The sequence below is a fragment of the Oryza glaberrima genome, chromosome 1 (genome assembly GCF_000147395.1).
Source record: "Oryza glaberrima chromosome 1, OglaRS2, whole genome shotgun sequence".
Taxonomy (NCBI): domain Eukaryota; kingdom Viridiplantae; phylum Streptophyta; class Magnoliopsida; order Poales; family Poaceae; genus Oryza; species Oryza glaberrima.
In genome coordinates this window covers 20,208,288-20,223,150 of record NC_068326.1, presented here as the reverse complement: position 1 = coordinate 20,223,150, position 14,863 = coordinate 20,208,288, and the positions used below count along the sequence as shown (strand labels likewise).

General features: G+C 45.0%; 2 protein-coding genes across 2 annotated transcripts; both read right to left on the bottom strand.

Moving 5' to 3' along the window:
• Window positions 1-1,556: 1,556 nt before the first annotated feature.
• LOC127764200 (uncharacterized) lies at window positions 1,557-2,917 on the bottom strand. The gene has a single exon (XM_052289048.1). It carries the CDS (start codon window positions 2,915-2,917, stop codon window positions 1,571-1,573), a length of 1,347 nt encoding a protein of 448 aa, XP_052145008.1. The 3' UTR covers window positions 1,557-1,570.
• Window positions 2,918-5,820: 2,903 nt separating this feature from the next.
• On the bottom strand, window positions 5,821-14,128 carry LOC127778832 (uncharacterized). The gene is made up of 8 exons (XM_052305504.1): window positions 14,107-14,128; window positions 9,062-9,069; window positions 7,727-7,969; window positions 7,571-7,642; window positions 6,597-6,692; window positions 6,429-6,503; window positions 6,233-6,345; window positions 5,821-5,905 (listed from the first exon to the last, which is right to left on the bottom strand). The coding sequence occupies exons 1-8, from the start codon at window positions 14,126-14,128 to the stop codon at window positions 5,821-5,823; spliced, it is 714 nt and encodes a 237-aa protein (XP_052161464.1).
• Window positions 14,129-14,863: the final 735 nt, after the last annotated feature.

Here is a 14,863-nt window from a genome sequence, read left to right as displayed (position 1 = left end):
GAGCAGCCGTCGTCGCCGACGAGCCCGCGCCGGAGAAGCCCATCGTCGCTGCCGCCCGACCTCGACGTCGCTGCGGGATCGAGGGCCACGGCCCGCCGCCGTCTCGCCAGTCCCTCGTCGGCTCGCCGCTGCCGGTGGAAGTACTAGATCCGGCCAAGGGAGGGCCGGATCCGAGCTCACCACGCGCTGGCCTGGGCTCGTCGCCATCGCCACCGCCTAGCCTGGTGTCATGTAGCACGCGCCGTCGCCGCCGCCCGGCCACGTCGTCGCGTAGCTCACGCCGACGCCGCCACCATCCCGCCAGCCCCTCGTAGGTTCGCCGCCGCCAAGCGAGGGCCGGATCCGAGCTCACCAGCGCCAGATCCGGACGTCGTCGCCGGTGCCGTGCTCCCGCCTCCGGTCTCGTCGTCGCCCCAACCGCGTTGACCAAGTGAGGGAGATGGGGAGCCCCGCTGCCGCTGTCTTTGCAGCTGCCCGGCTTTGCCGGCGGCTGCTCGGGCAGCGGCGAGGCGGGGGGAGGAGGGGAAGGGTGGGGCGGTGGCGGGTTTCGCCGCCCGCGTCGCCCTTGGGGCGGAGCGACCGAGCGGTTTTGACTACAGCTCTTGATATTTTTCCTACTATATTAGAATTTAACTTGCATTATTTTGCATTGTCTGATGCAGTTTGTAAAAATAAAACAAACTCAAATGGGTACGTTCCAGCACGGGGAATTTAACCAATTGAGCTATACTAACTTCGCTATCATAGTACATATAAGGGTTCTTTAGTTGAATACCACAATTTGCCAAACTCGTGGTTAGGCACTTTGACCAAGTTAGCCTAGTGCTTAGTTCATTGTCACACTAGTATCATGCCACACTTTTCTGGCTCACAAATTTTTTTTCCACAACTTGCCACATTATATTTGTAGCTATAGATGGCCAAACGGGCGGCCTGGCCCGGCACGGCCCAGGCACAGCCATGCTCGGACCAAAATCTGTCGGGCCGACCAACACACCAGGCCGTGCCATGCCGGCCCATGGGCTGCACCTCCGGCCCAGGCACGGCCCACCAACAGTCAGGACGTGCTGTGCCGTGCCAGCCCAAAGGCACGGGTAGCCCATCGTGCCTTTTTTAAAATAAGTCTATTTTTCCTCCCTCCACATATATATATATATATAGCTAAAATAAGTCTAGTCTCCCTCCCTCCTCTTTGGGCTGACATATATATATATAGCTAAAATAAGTCTATTTGACATCCCTATTCTTTGGACCATGGCATATAACATGTCTATTTTTACTCCCTATTATTTGTGTATCGGGCCTAGTCTGCCGGCCCGGTCGTGCCGGTGGGGGGGGGGGAGGGGAGGGGGGCAGGCACGGGCCGTGCCGTGCTTGGGCCGGGTCAAAATGTTGTGCCGTGGGCCGGGCAGTTGGGTCTATGGCCATCTATATTTGTACCCCACGAATTTGGTGGTATAAAAGGTTTAGTAAAATAAACATGCGCATAATAAGTTTAAAGAGAAGTTCATTATGTCAAGTTTATGAACCTACACGCTGGTCTACAAACATGCATGATATATATTCCACTCTAGGCATTGGTATACACCATGCCTGGTATATCCGCACGGGGCGAGGTGGTGGACGCGCGTACGTACGGGAACATGTCACAGCCGCACAAGGAGGACGAGCCGTCGGCAGTGTCAATCTTGCAGCGGAGGCTCAGCTTGCCGAGCGTCAGGGAGTAGGCGGCGACGCATCCACTACCATTGGTCGCCCCGAACAAGAAGACGTCGTCGTCGTGGACCGGGTCGAAGCCGATCAGCTTGAAGGAGGAGCACCAGTTCGCGTCGGGGATGGCGTCGGCGGCGCCGCGGCCGGCGGCGTGGTGGTGGATGTGCCGGACGATCCGACCGTGCACGAATGCGGCGGCCACCGCCCGGGGGCTGCGGGCCACCACGTCCTTCAGCGCCGCCCGGTGCACCAGCGGCCACCGCGTCGGCGTGGCGTCCTCCGTGTCCCACACCTCGAACTCTGCCGCGTCGAAGTGCGCGTACCGGAGGAGCGCGCCGCCGCGCCGCTCCCCGACGAACCGGTTGAGCGCGCTGGGGTCGTGGACGCGGCGTGGCACCGGGATGAGGCGGATGGAGTGGTCCGCGGCGCCGTACACCACGGCCCGGTCCCTGGGCTCGAACCCGAGCCAGTACGCCGCGGCGCCGTCGTGCCGGAGGTGCGGCTGCGCGAAGCACCGGAACCCGGCGAGGTCCTGCGGGCGAGGGATGCGCATCGCCGCCCACTCGCCGGAGTCCGAGGAGAACACCTCGAGGTCTAGGTGCCCTCCACCATGCGCGAAGCCCCGCTTTTCAAAGAGGACCACTTGGAAGCCGCCGCCGCCGCCGGCAGCCACCGAGAGCATGCCGGACTTGTCGAAGGCGGGCGGCCATGGCAGCTCCGGGAGGGCCACGCACCGGCGAGCCACCGGGTCGCAGACGTAGTAATGCACCGGGTTGACATAGCCTCGGCAGCACAGCAGCAGGCCGGCCGACGACGACAAGTGCACGATGAAGACGCTCCTGCGGGCGGCGTCCGGATCGGCGGCGCCGGTGCTGAGCAGGTAGGCCAGCTCCCTGTCGGTGGGGCTAGGCAAGAGGCCGGCGAGGTCCAACTCCAAGGAGGAAGACGCGGAGGCGTCGCCGGCGCCGGCGGGGAGGAAGAAGGCGTAGGATCCGCGGACGTGGGCTGCGGTGCCGTCGACGCGGGGGCAGCGGCGCCGCACGCCGTGGAGGACGACGCCGCCGGAGAGGAGCGGCGAGTGCAGCTCCCGGTGGCGGGTGGCGAAGCCGGGGCGGCGGATGATTTCGCCGTAGCGGCGGCAGGCGGCGCTGGCGCGACGGAGGTGCTGCTCCTCCGGTAGGCGGACGAGGATCTCCTCCACCATGTTGTCGCACAGGAGGTCCATCCCTCTCCTCTGCACGTAACGTACGTACGGTCGATCAACTCGTCGCCTCCGTACGTTATTTATGCTGCCGGCCGGCCGGAGGGGGGTCGGAGTCACGTGCGATTCGGATCCCTTGTGATAATCCGACCATATATCGGCCTAACCACAACTTGCATATATATTACCCTCTTACTGATTCTTCTGGTCAGACTAAGGTCCCGTTCGATTCATGTTGTAGATAAGGATTATCACCGTATGTAGAAGGAGACATTTTATTAGCACAAATTCGATATATATTAACTATTAAAGACCATAGTAAAAAATATTTACTGATTTTTTAAAGAAACTTCTATATAAAAGTTTTATATACTGTGAAGTGTATATATATAATATATATGCTAGTATTAGAGTACAAGGAAAAAAATCTGAGCCCATAAGTTAAAACTAACTCAGCTTAACCCACCAGGCCACCACCACCAGAAAGAAAGGCTCATTGGATACATGTAAATGGTTTGGCTTTTCAGCCACACGTAAAAACGAGAAAAATAATAAACAAATAATTAATTGAATATAATCTATTATTACAACTAAAAAATATTTATTTATTTTAAAAACAAATTTCTATATACAATTTTTTTTATTAGCAGTTCAAAAAACAATAGCTAAATTGGAAAAATGATTCATAATTATGAATATATTATAGTATAACAAATATAAACATATTTTCTATCTAAATTTATAGTACTAAAATATATCTTATTTAAAAAAACGTCTTTTAAGACACATCATAAGACAGAAGTAGGATAACTCATGTTCTTATCGTACAATTGGATTTATATGCCTAAGCCTGAATATGTCAGGCTCAGGCAACCAGGAAAGTGTTACGACTAGACTATTGTTTGGAGGCGACTAGGAATCGGATGCCCGATTTTTGGGAGAAAAATTGGGCGCCTACGTTAGCATGACGTCATCAAGCATGCATGCATGCAAAACTATTTTAAACTATTTTTCTCTTAAATTATTTATCCAAATCATGAACCGATTGTACCATTAAATTCGTTGCAATTAAATTTTGAAAACAAGACCACACATGGATATATTCCGATGAAAAAATAGCTTATTATTGAATTATTTTTAAATGTTGCATATTGTTCCACCAAGTATATCGGAATTGTTTTATTAGGTATATCGAAAATGTTTCAATTGTTTAAATCGGACGTTATTTCATCTTATATAAAAATAATGTTTTAACAAATAGCGAAGGAATGTTTCAAATCACTGCAACATTTGATCCATACAAAATGAAACATTATAAGTAGACTAGGTGAAATATTTTGGTGGAACAAAAAATAAAACGAATTCAAGAGGGTTTCCATAATATGTGGGTGATTTGTTGCAAAAGAATGTTTCAATTCACTACAAAATAAAACATTATAAGTACACTAGGTGAAATATTTTTGGTGGAAAAAAAATGAAACGAATACCCTTAATAGATGGTTTCCATAATATGTGGGTGATTTGTTATAAAAGAATTTTTCAATTCACTGCAACATTAGATCTGTACATAGTGAAACATTTTGAATATACTATGTGAAACATTTTTAGTGGAAACAAAAAGAAATAGATTAGTAGAGGGTTTCCAAAATATGTGGATGATTTGTTGCAACGGAATATGTGATGGGGAACGTAGCAGCATGAGGACGCGTGTAGGAGAGACGTGGGCGGCTCAGCAGGCGACGTGGTGGACCCCGGCGGCAGCAGCGTCGGATGCATGCGCGCCGCATCGGTCGCCCGGTGGCTGGCATTCTCCCTATTGTCTTGTGTGAACGTAACGAACCTTGGTGATACAGTTGTCACAGCTTCATCCAGCTCGATCGCTGGAATTATTCCCTCTATCGTCCGTCTCAAAATAAGTTTATTTTTCATCCATTCCACGTATACCAATATAACATAAAACGGATTAAAAAATTTCTACTCTATTAAATCCCAATGCAATTATTTCTCACTTTATTTATCACAATACATTTATCTCCTACTTAATTTCACAAACTCAGATGTATCAATTACTAAAAATGAACTTTGAACTTATTTTGGGTAGACGGGGAGATAAAAAATGAACTTATTATGAAACCGAGGGAGTAGCAAGTAGCAACAATTAGAAAACAAAAAAATGTTACGGCGACGACAGCATGACCGGCATATGATATCTGCCGATGCACGCATCTTCAATCCCGGATTAAAATCCACACCAGCCGAAATCGGAACCACTTGCCCAACGCTGACAGTGCTCATTCATTTGCAGGTGTTGGAACTCTTCCATTCCATGTACAGAATAATATTTGTTTCTATGTACAAGGGCATGGCACAGCGATCAACCGCTGAATGCCTTGTTTAAGCCAAAGGTAAATGACAGGTGCCCAGAGAAACAAAACACAGCAGACGTTTGCCTCGCGTTGCAGAATTGAAGCCTGTTCGACCTGTAACCAAACCAAACCTCTTGCACATTCCTGCATACAAAGAAAACAATAGTCTCTTTTCATATAAGTCCAATACAAAGCTAATAGCATTGGGCCATATACCCCCATTATAGTATAATAGAAATATCAAACCTCTTTTACATTATTAAATCAGAGATAGAATATAGAAATATTGCAATGATAAATCGATGATGTTCTTGAATTCTTTTGTTGACTTACATTGTGAAATCATACTTCCTAATAATGTAGACTTATGCTAAGTGCTAACAAATGGATGGAGAAGTTTTTACATGCAAGGTTCCTATTAACCATTTCAGAATAGTATTCCCTGATGAAGTCAATGGCATTTCAAGTAACATTGTGCAAATCCAGTTGTATACTTGTGATGGCACATTTGAAAAATTATCCTCACAATGAACACTTATACTAACCAATGACCGGGCACCCCTTGAGAGAGGAACCCATGTAGTTCATGATGTGCTGCCGCTCGAATATGTGGCCACAAGTCATACTGAATCAAAGAAAAAAAAATAATCAGTGAAGTAGGCTGCAGTTATTAGGCTAGGGAGTGCTCCCTCCAAATATCTAATCACAAATAAATGTTATTTATTCATGGTCCAATTTTATAAATTTTGTCCGATCAAATATTGCATTGAAAATATAATATTTTTATTAGGTGTTACAAATATTTCACACCAGAAATTATATGTTCAATATTGCACGTTGGAATTTTTAGCAACCAATCCGATATCTGGATTCTGGACTTTTTTCTGTCTAAAACAACACTATTTTGTGATAGAGGAGCTAATAACTGAAGTATATTTTGCTGACGATGTACCTTCTCAATGGCTGAGTTAACTCTGCAATCTCCGTCCCGGACAGTGGGCAATTGGTGTACTTGTCAAGAGATATAGCAATCTCATGGTTAACATTGTGAACCTGCTGTTCCCTCTGCATATTATACAGATTAGATTCTACAGGGGAAAAAGGTGACATTTACTTCTTTACTTGTATATTGTATCAACAGCGTGTACCTCCAGTGCAGCCTTAAATTGTAGAAACAGAAGATTGTCATCATGATCTATCTTCAGCAGATGTGGTTTCACATTCTATCAACAGATTATAACAGACAGGACAAAGAAAATAAGCAAATAAATAGAAACAAATGCTCAAAAAAGAGCGACCATTTTAAAAAAAGATACCTCAGCAGCAGCCACTAATTTGAACGCTTCGGGCGCACTAATGGCATTGCAGAAGTTAACCACAATATCGTGTGCTACATTCACGATTTTAGGCACCTAGAAAAGAATTGCAATCAGACATAACCACATAACTGCATAAGCATTCAAATAACCTGAAGTTTTACAATGAGCAAGGAAGGTCTTGTTCATGGGATAATCTTAATGGCCTAACTAATGCTAGTGTTGGTGCCATTCTCAGTAACATTCTTAGGGCAGCGTTTCAAGCACCTCTGTGTCTAGGCACTCAAATCAATACCCATAGGTGTGCTTTTAGATTCGCAATGTTTGTTGTGTGTATAGTCACACCAATAAAAAAAAGAATATGTCATGTATCAAACTCCAAAAGATATATTAGACTCATCCAAGTTTAATGGTTTGAACTAGCTTGAACTCTGAAAAATTGTTTGTTAAAAGCATGTGCGCATCTGTAAAGTGTGGTTGTCTGGCTGAGAGCTACCGTCCAGCAAGCTAGTCCATGTGTAAGTCGTTCATGATGCATACAATGGGCATGGCTATATATGTGTCGCTAAGCCAAGATATATGTGCTTTATTCTGGTGGTTTCACAGATCATTGCCTTGCCAATGGCATCATTCCTGACAAGAGATGCATACAATTTTGCAAAGCATCTACCAAACAACATACTGGTGTCAGCGAGGGTGCACACTGCATACCACGTTGAAGCATTTTCTGTGCCTAGTGGCTATTATAGTATTATGTCCTTATTAGTCACGATACGAATCCTACGCACTTCAGGATCTTTGTTTCTATCTGAAAACCTGTAATGTCTCGTCGTTTGTTCCTACTGTAAACATGATTAGCTGTCCACTGTTCTTTTCTTCCCCCAAAATGCTATCGTTTGGAATGGCATATATAGATTTTTTTTTAAAAGAGAGAGAGAGAGAGAGACAACGCGTTAAAATTTTGTAGTGCTTGCCTCGTCTTGTCGACCGATCTTGATGAACTGGAAGGCGACATCCCGTAGGGAAATAAGCACATCCTCCAGCCTCTGCGGGCACGAATGAACAAATTAAAAAGGGTGGGGGGTTTGAGCTTGGAAAAGGACGTGGATGAGAGGATGAGGACTCAAAACCTTGCCAAGATGGTGGGGTTGCTCCTGGGATTCACACGGTGAGGGCGGCGAGAGGGCGACCGTGTCCGAGGCACGCGCGTCCCCCTGGTTAGGGGCGCCGTCGAGGTCGAGGACGCCCGCCGGCCGGGGCGGCGCCGAGGAGGCGGCTCGTCGTAGACGGCGCACCTCCCCAATCAGCTCCTTGAGAGTCCAACCCTCGTACGGGCGACCGCGGGATCGGGTGGCAGCCACGGGCGGCAAGCTCTATGGTGAAGCGGTGTCAGAAGTGGAGATTTCAGAGATAACTGAAGAAAGTCTGAAGAATGGTAATACCGTTTGGCTGACGTCATTTAATGAGAATGAACGGTGGAGATGCGAAGATTCGTATTTACAGCGGGATTCGACGGTGGCGATTCGCTGTTCTCTTATTCACTGTCATGTAATTTTTGTTTAAGAGCTGATGCTCGTTTACTTTTACCTGAATGCTGAATCTACGCTGTAATAAGGTTAAAACTGATGCTTTGGATCCGCTCGGGAGTATATAACCCAGCGAGACTAATGAGAAGGGCAACAAGAACCAAATTATTGTCTTAGTAGCTTAGAACCCTAGTTTTTTCCGAGTCTTGCGGCGCCCAACAGATTGTGAGAGAGAGGGGAGAATTCCATTTTTTGGCTCTGAATTTTCTTGGGTCTGACAAGGGTATCAGAGCAAAGCCCGATTCTTGGCTCTCGAATTCACCAAGTGAAGGTTGGGAGGATCTCCGGATTTCTCACCGTAAAATCCCTGGAACTTGGGCGGATCGAACCGGAGGTGAGGAGAAGCGAGGAGAAGGTGTTTTGAGTGAGGGTTGGAGAACCACGCAGGTGTGTTCTCTGTAAAATCTCCGGAGCTCGGGATTCCTACTCAGGTTGGCGGTAGACCTAGACGGCGAGATCTTAAGGGGAGAGGGATCTGTGAATTCCTTGAGCCGATTTCGTCAGTCAATCGATGATGCCTGCGCGAACCAGATCCCACAACAGTTTGGACAGCGCTGGGGAGTTTGATGTTCGTGCTGAAATCACACAGATTAGGCATAAGATGGCGGATCTGAGAGTGATGCGGTCGGAAATGGGTGAAATTAAAGGACTTCTGAGCAGTATCTGTGCGAGTATGTCGAGTCAAGGACCTGAATTTGGGGGAATGGCTGGAGCTAGTACCAGTGGCATTGCAAGGGGGGCAGCAGGGTTGGCAGCTTCAGCAGCAGCAACGGTGAGCAATACTGCAACAGTGGCTGGAAGTTCTTCAGTACCACCAGGTTTCAGTCCCCGACCTAACACCACTGGAGTTCAGACCGGGGCTGGTGCGACGCCACTGACTTCGGGAGCTCAGGTAAATCCTGTTAATGCTGGAAGCATGACCTCAACTGTGACAATCCCATCCTTTCTGCCCAGAAACACACAGGGTGCCATGACTTCTGTAGGAAATGTGAACTTCCAAATTGAACCAAACACTGTGAACCCATCTTTTGGCCCAGTTTTCACCACTGCTACTAGAACTCATGTGTTACCAGAGGGAAGAAATTTCAATTTTCCTGAGAGAGAGAGTCACAAGAGGATGTGGGGATGAACCATTATGGGATTGACACTAATCAGCCTTGGAGATATCCAACTAGGCAACCAGGGGGTACTGCTGTAGGCACAGGAGTAGGGATGCCAAACCCGGGAGGAGGTATGTACTGGCAGGAACCACCTAGATATTTGCATGGTATCATACCAAACCCTTATACTGAAATGTCATTGAGGAGTCAGAGGTTGGAATTGACATTGTTCAATGGGGAGGATGCTGTAGGGTGGTTGCAACAATGTGAAAAGTTTTTTGAGATGACTGGCACCCCTATGGATCAGTGGGTTAATTTAGCATCTGGACACTTAGTGGGAAGAGCAGGGAAATGGTTTAGAAATTTGGCCATACCCTGGTACTGTCTAAATTGGCAGCAATTTTATCTAATGGTTTCAGATCGTTTTACTGAAGCTAATGCCCATGAAGCTGTGGAACTACTGCAGAATGCAAAACAGACTGGTAGTGTAATGCAGTACATTGACAAATTCGAAGACTGTGTTTCTTTAGTGAAAAGGGATCATCCTTACTTGACGGAGTCTTACATTTTGAGTTGTTTTATTGGGGGATTGAGGGCTGACATTAAGCATGATGTATGTGGGCAAAAGCCCCAGAACTTGTTGGCAGGATATTGGTATGCTAAGGTGTATGAGAAGGCAAGTATTGCTAAGACACTAAGCTACCAATCTGGATTTAATAGAAACAAACCTCAATTCCAGCCTGCCCAGTCTAGTGGTACCAGATTTGTCAACCAGAAAAACACAACTCAAGGGGTGGAGAAAGAAAAGAAAACTTGCTGGTATTGCAAGGAACCATGAAATTACCAACATAAATGTAAAGTTGGCAAGGTGGTACATATGATGGAGGAGGTTGAAGAAGAAGAGGAACCCCAAGAAACTCAGGAGGAAAATGGAGAGACTGGATACCAGACAGCTCCTGGTAGTCCAGCTAAGAAGGAAGAAGAGGAGGGACAGTTGATGCAAATATCTACACAAGCAGCACAGGGGATGTACATGTGGAAGTAATACTTTCTCTCTCATTGCCCATGTTAAAGGAAGGAGGGCTGTAGCATTGGTTGACAGTGGGAGTACAAATTCTTTCATGAACTATGATTTTGCTATAAAAAGTGGGTGTGAAATTTTGGAAGCTGGCAATAGAAGAATACTGGTAGCTGGTGGGGGTATGATCTCCTCTTCCACAAAAACTGAGCAGCTGTCATATACTGTACAGGGTCATCCATTTGAAAGAGTGTTCCAATTAATTCCCTTGAAAGGATTTGATGTGATTTTAGGGGCGGATTGGATTTATGACCATAGTCCAATCAGTCTGGACCTAAAACAGAGAGTTCTTTGGGTAACATGTAAGGGCCAGCAAGTTAAATTTGTAGATCATACTCTTCCACAGGGGAAGATAATGATTAAGGCTGGAAAATTTGGGAAGATGCTTGATAAGGGGATAATGGGTTTCTTCATAGAAGTGTTGTCTAAAACAGAAGAGAAGAAGGAAGAAACCATTATACCAGAACAGATAGCAGTTTTGCTTCAAGAGTTTGCTGATGTATTTGCTAAACCTAAGGGTTTACCTCCAAAGAGGGATTGTGACCATGCAATACCACTGAAGGTGGGAGCAGAACCTCCAAGCTTGAGACCCTACAGAGTCCCACATCAACAGAAAAATGCTATGGAAGAAATTATTAAGGAATTGCTGGATTCTAAAGAAATTAGACCTAGTCTCAGTCCATATTCATCTCCAGCTGTCATGGTAAGGAAGAAGGATGGGAATTGGAGGATGTGTGTGGATTATCGGCAATTGAATGCCAAAACCGTTAAGAACAAGTTCCCTATGCCTATTATAGAAGATTTGTTAGATGAATTGAATGGTGCCAAGGTGTTCACAAAGCTGGATCTACAGTCGGGTTACCATCAAATCAGAATGGTGGAAGGTGATATCCCTAAGACAGCATTCAAAACTCATATGGGGCATTTTGAATATTTGGTGATGCCATTCGGGTTGACAAACGCACCAGCTACATTTCAAGCTCTCATGAATCAAATTTTTGGCAAACTTTTGAGGAAGTGTGTTTTGGTCTTCTTTGACGACATACTGATTTATAGCAGAGATCTGAGGGAACATGAACAGCACTTGCGCATAGTGCTAAATATACTGAGGTCACATAAATTGTTCGCCAAGCGAAGCAAATGCACTTTTGCTGTAGGAAGTATAGAATATCTGGGGCATATAGTGTCCGGAGAAGGTGTGGCAACTAAGCCTAATAAAATTCAGGATGTGCTGGATTGGCCAGTACTCAAAAATGTCTCAAAATTAAGAGGATTCTTGGGATTAACTGGATACTATAGGAGATTTGTGAAGGGGTATGGAACCATATGCAAACCACTTCATGATCTGTTGAAGAAAAACAGCTACCAATGGGGTGTAGAACAGCAAAAAGCTTTTGACAATCTTAAAGAAGTTATGACTTCCTGTCTAGTTTTGGCTTTACCCAATTTCAATCAACCTTTTGTCCTAGAGACAGATGCATGTGGTACTGGAATTGGGGCTGTACTGATGCAAGAAGGGAGACTCATTGCTTATTTCAGCAAATCTCTGGGGAAGAAGGCAGCTAGCTCTTCAACATATGAAAAGGAGGCTATTGCTATCTTAGAAGCTTTGAAGAAATGGAGGCACTATTTGCTTGGAAATCAGGTGGTCATCAGAACTGATCAGCAAAGTTTGAAGTTCATGGCAACCCAGAGATTAACAGAAGGAATTCAGCACAAACTATTGCTGAAATTAATGGAGTTCGATTACAGTATTGAGTACAAGAAGGGAAAAGAAAACAAGGCAGCTGATGCATTGTCTAGGAGGGATACTGATGGAGACAAGTGCTTGGCAATCACTCTGGTATATCCAGCTTGGGTGGAGGATGTGAAGAACAGCTACATGAGGGATGAGAAATATGCAAAGTTAGTAACTGGAGAGGAACTGAATGAAGGAGCAGAGGGGTTCACTTTACAATCTGGGTTACTGAGGTATAAAAACAGAATTTATGTGGGACAATCAACTGATATCAGACAAAGGCTGCTTCAATCCTTTCACAATTCCACCTTTGGAGGGCATTCCGGAATGAAGGTGACATACCATAAACTTAAGAAGATTTTTTATTGGCCTAAAATGAAAAAGGATGTGGATAGACAGGTGACTGAATGCCCAACCTGTCAAATAGCTAAACCTGAACATATTCATGTACCTGGATTGCTGGACCCTTTATAAATTCCTGAGATGTCATGGACACACATTTCAATGGATTTTATAGAAGGGTTGCCAAAATCTCATGGAAAAGATGTTATTCTGGTAGTAGTGGACAGGTTAACAAAGTATGCTCATTTTGTTGCCATGTCTCATCCTTTTGACACTCAAGATGTGATACAAGTTTTCATGGAAAATGTATACAGACTTCATGGCATGCCAGTGGCTATTGTGTCAGACCGAGACATGATTTTTACCAGCGAACTATTCCAGAATGTTTTTAAAGCAATGGGTACTGCATTGCGATTTAGTACTTCCTATCATCCTCAGTCTGACGGCCAAACCGAGAGGGTAAATCAATGTGTAGAAGCTTATCTTCGCTGTATGGTGTTTCAGGAGCCTAAAGAATGGTACAAATGGTTGCCTACTGCAGAATGGTGGTATAATACTTCTTATCACACATCATTGCAAGTCACTCCATATGAGGCCATGTATGCAGTAACTCCACCACAGATTGGGGAAAGGGCGATACCTGGAAATGTTTCAGAAGAGGCAAGAGTAACCGTACAGCAGAGGGAGGATATGTTGGCAAGATTAAAAGAAAACTTGGCCAAAGCTCAAACCAGAATCAAAAAGTTTGCTGACAGACTCAGGAGTGAAAGACAATTCGAGTTAGGGGATATGGTCTACCTAAAGATGCAACCATATCGACAGAATGCTTTTGGGCTGAGAGGATCATTGAAACTCAGAGCAAAGTTTTATGGTCCCGTTAGAGTGTTGGAAAAGATTGGGAAGGTTGCTTATAAGTTGCAGTTGCCAGAAGAAGCTAACATACACCCTGTGTTTCACGTTAGTCAGCTGAAGAAACATGTGGGAAGGCAGGCAATTCCGCTACCAAATCTTCCACTAGTGGGCGCTGATGGTACTGTCAAGACTGAACCACTTGCAGTATTAGCAAGGAGAGTAATTCCAAGACAAAATGAACCAGTGGTTCAATGGTTAATTCACTGGGAGAATTTAACACCTGAAGATGCAACTTGGGAAGATGCAACATTCATCCAGGCCACTTTTCCACACTTTAGACCTTGAGGACAAGGTCTGGCTCAAGGGGAAAGGATTGTCAGAAGTGGAGATTTCAGAGATAACTGAAGAAAAGTTCAGAGATAACTGAAGAAAGTCTGAAGAATGGTGATACCGTTTGGCTAACATCATTTAATGAGAATGAACGGTGGAGATGCGAAGATTCGTATTTACAGCGGGATTCGACGGTGGCGATTCGCTGTTCTCTTATTCACTGTCATGTAATTTTTGTTTAAGAGCTGATGCTCGTTTACTTTTACCTGAATGCTGAATCTAAGCTGTAATGAGGTTAAAACTGATGCTTTGGATCCGCTCGGGAGTATATAGCCCAGCGAGACTAATGAGAAGGGCAACAAGAACCAAATTATTGTCTTAGTAGCTTAGAACCCTAGTTTTTTCCGAGTCTTGCGGCGCCTAACAGATTGTGAGAGAGAGGGGAGAATTCCATTTTTTGGCTCTGAATTTTCTTGGGTCTAACAAGCAGGCCGAGGGGGCGCCATGGCGGCGCGGCGAGGAAGGAGTTGGGAGTTAGGGCTCGGGTGATATCGGCGGGGACGGCCGGGGAGGGCAAAATGGGCAGGGACTGGGTTTAGCGCAAAACTACTACGAGTATTACTTGTACTTACTAATCAACCTCTAACCCTCATCCATCTTTACAACGAAATTAAGTATGTGAATATTTTCATATTAATGCCAAAATGAATATTTTCAAAATTTAGCAATGCTAAGGCTGTGTTTAGTTCAACACAAAGTTTGGATTTTGGTTAAAATTGGAGATGATGTGACTGAAAAGTTGTGTGTGTATGACATGTTGATGTGATGGAAAAAGACTGAAGTTTAGATCCAAACTTTAGATCTAAACACAGTCTAAAGTAAGTTTTTTTTTTTAGAATTGGCTAAATGTGTTGTTGCCAAAATTCTCTATGTATTACTAATGTTTGATAACAAACTAACTAATGTTTGATAACAAACTACATCCACATGTTTATTCATTAAAAAAATAGAATGATTTAAAATGACACCATCCACATGTTTATTCATTTTAAAAAATAGAATGATTTAAAATGGCACTAATCTAAACAGGTCCTTAATCTTCATCACGAGCATTTGATAAAAGTACTTTATCGTCTCCTTGAAATGTGTGGGGGTATAGGTCCCATCTAAATTGAAATTATAATAAAATCAAATAGATAGTATGGATAATTTGTGATAAAAGATAGTATTACTATTACTGC

Excerpts from the sequence above, each read along its gene's own strand:
- LOC127764200 (XM_052289048.1), bottom strand. The coding sequence starts at position 2,917 with ATGGTGGAGGAGATCCTCGTCCGCCTACCGGAGGAGCAGCACCTCCGT.
- LOC127778832 (XM_052305504.1), bottom strand. The coding sequence starts at position 14,128 with ATGGCGCCCCCTCGGCCTGCTT. Across the intron at positions 6,693-7,570 it reads AGATCGGTCGACAAGACGAG|GTGCCTAAAATCGTGAATGT; the intron begins GCAAGCACTACA and ends ATTCTTTTCTAG. Across the intron at positions 6,504-6,596 it reads AATTAGTGGCTGCTGCTGAG|AATGTGAAACCACATCTGCT; the intron begins GTATCTTTTTTT and ends ATCTGTTGATAG.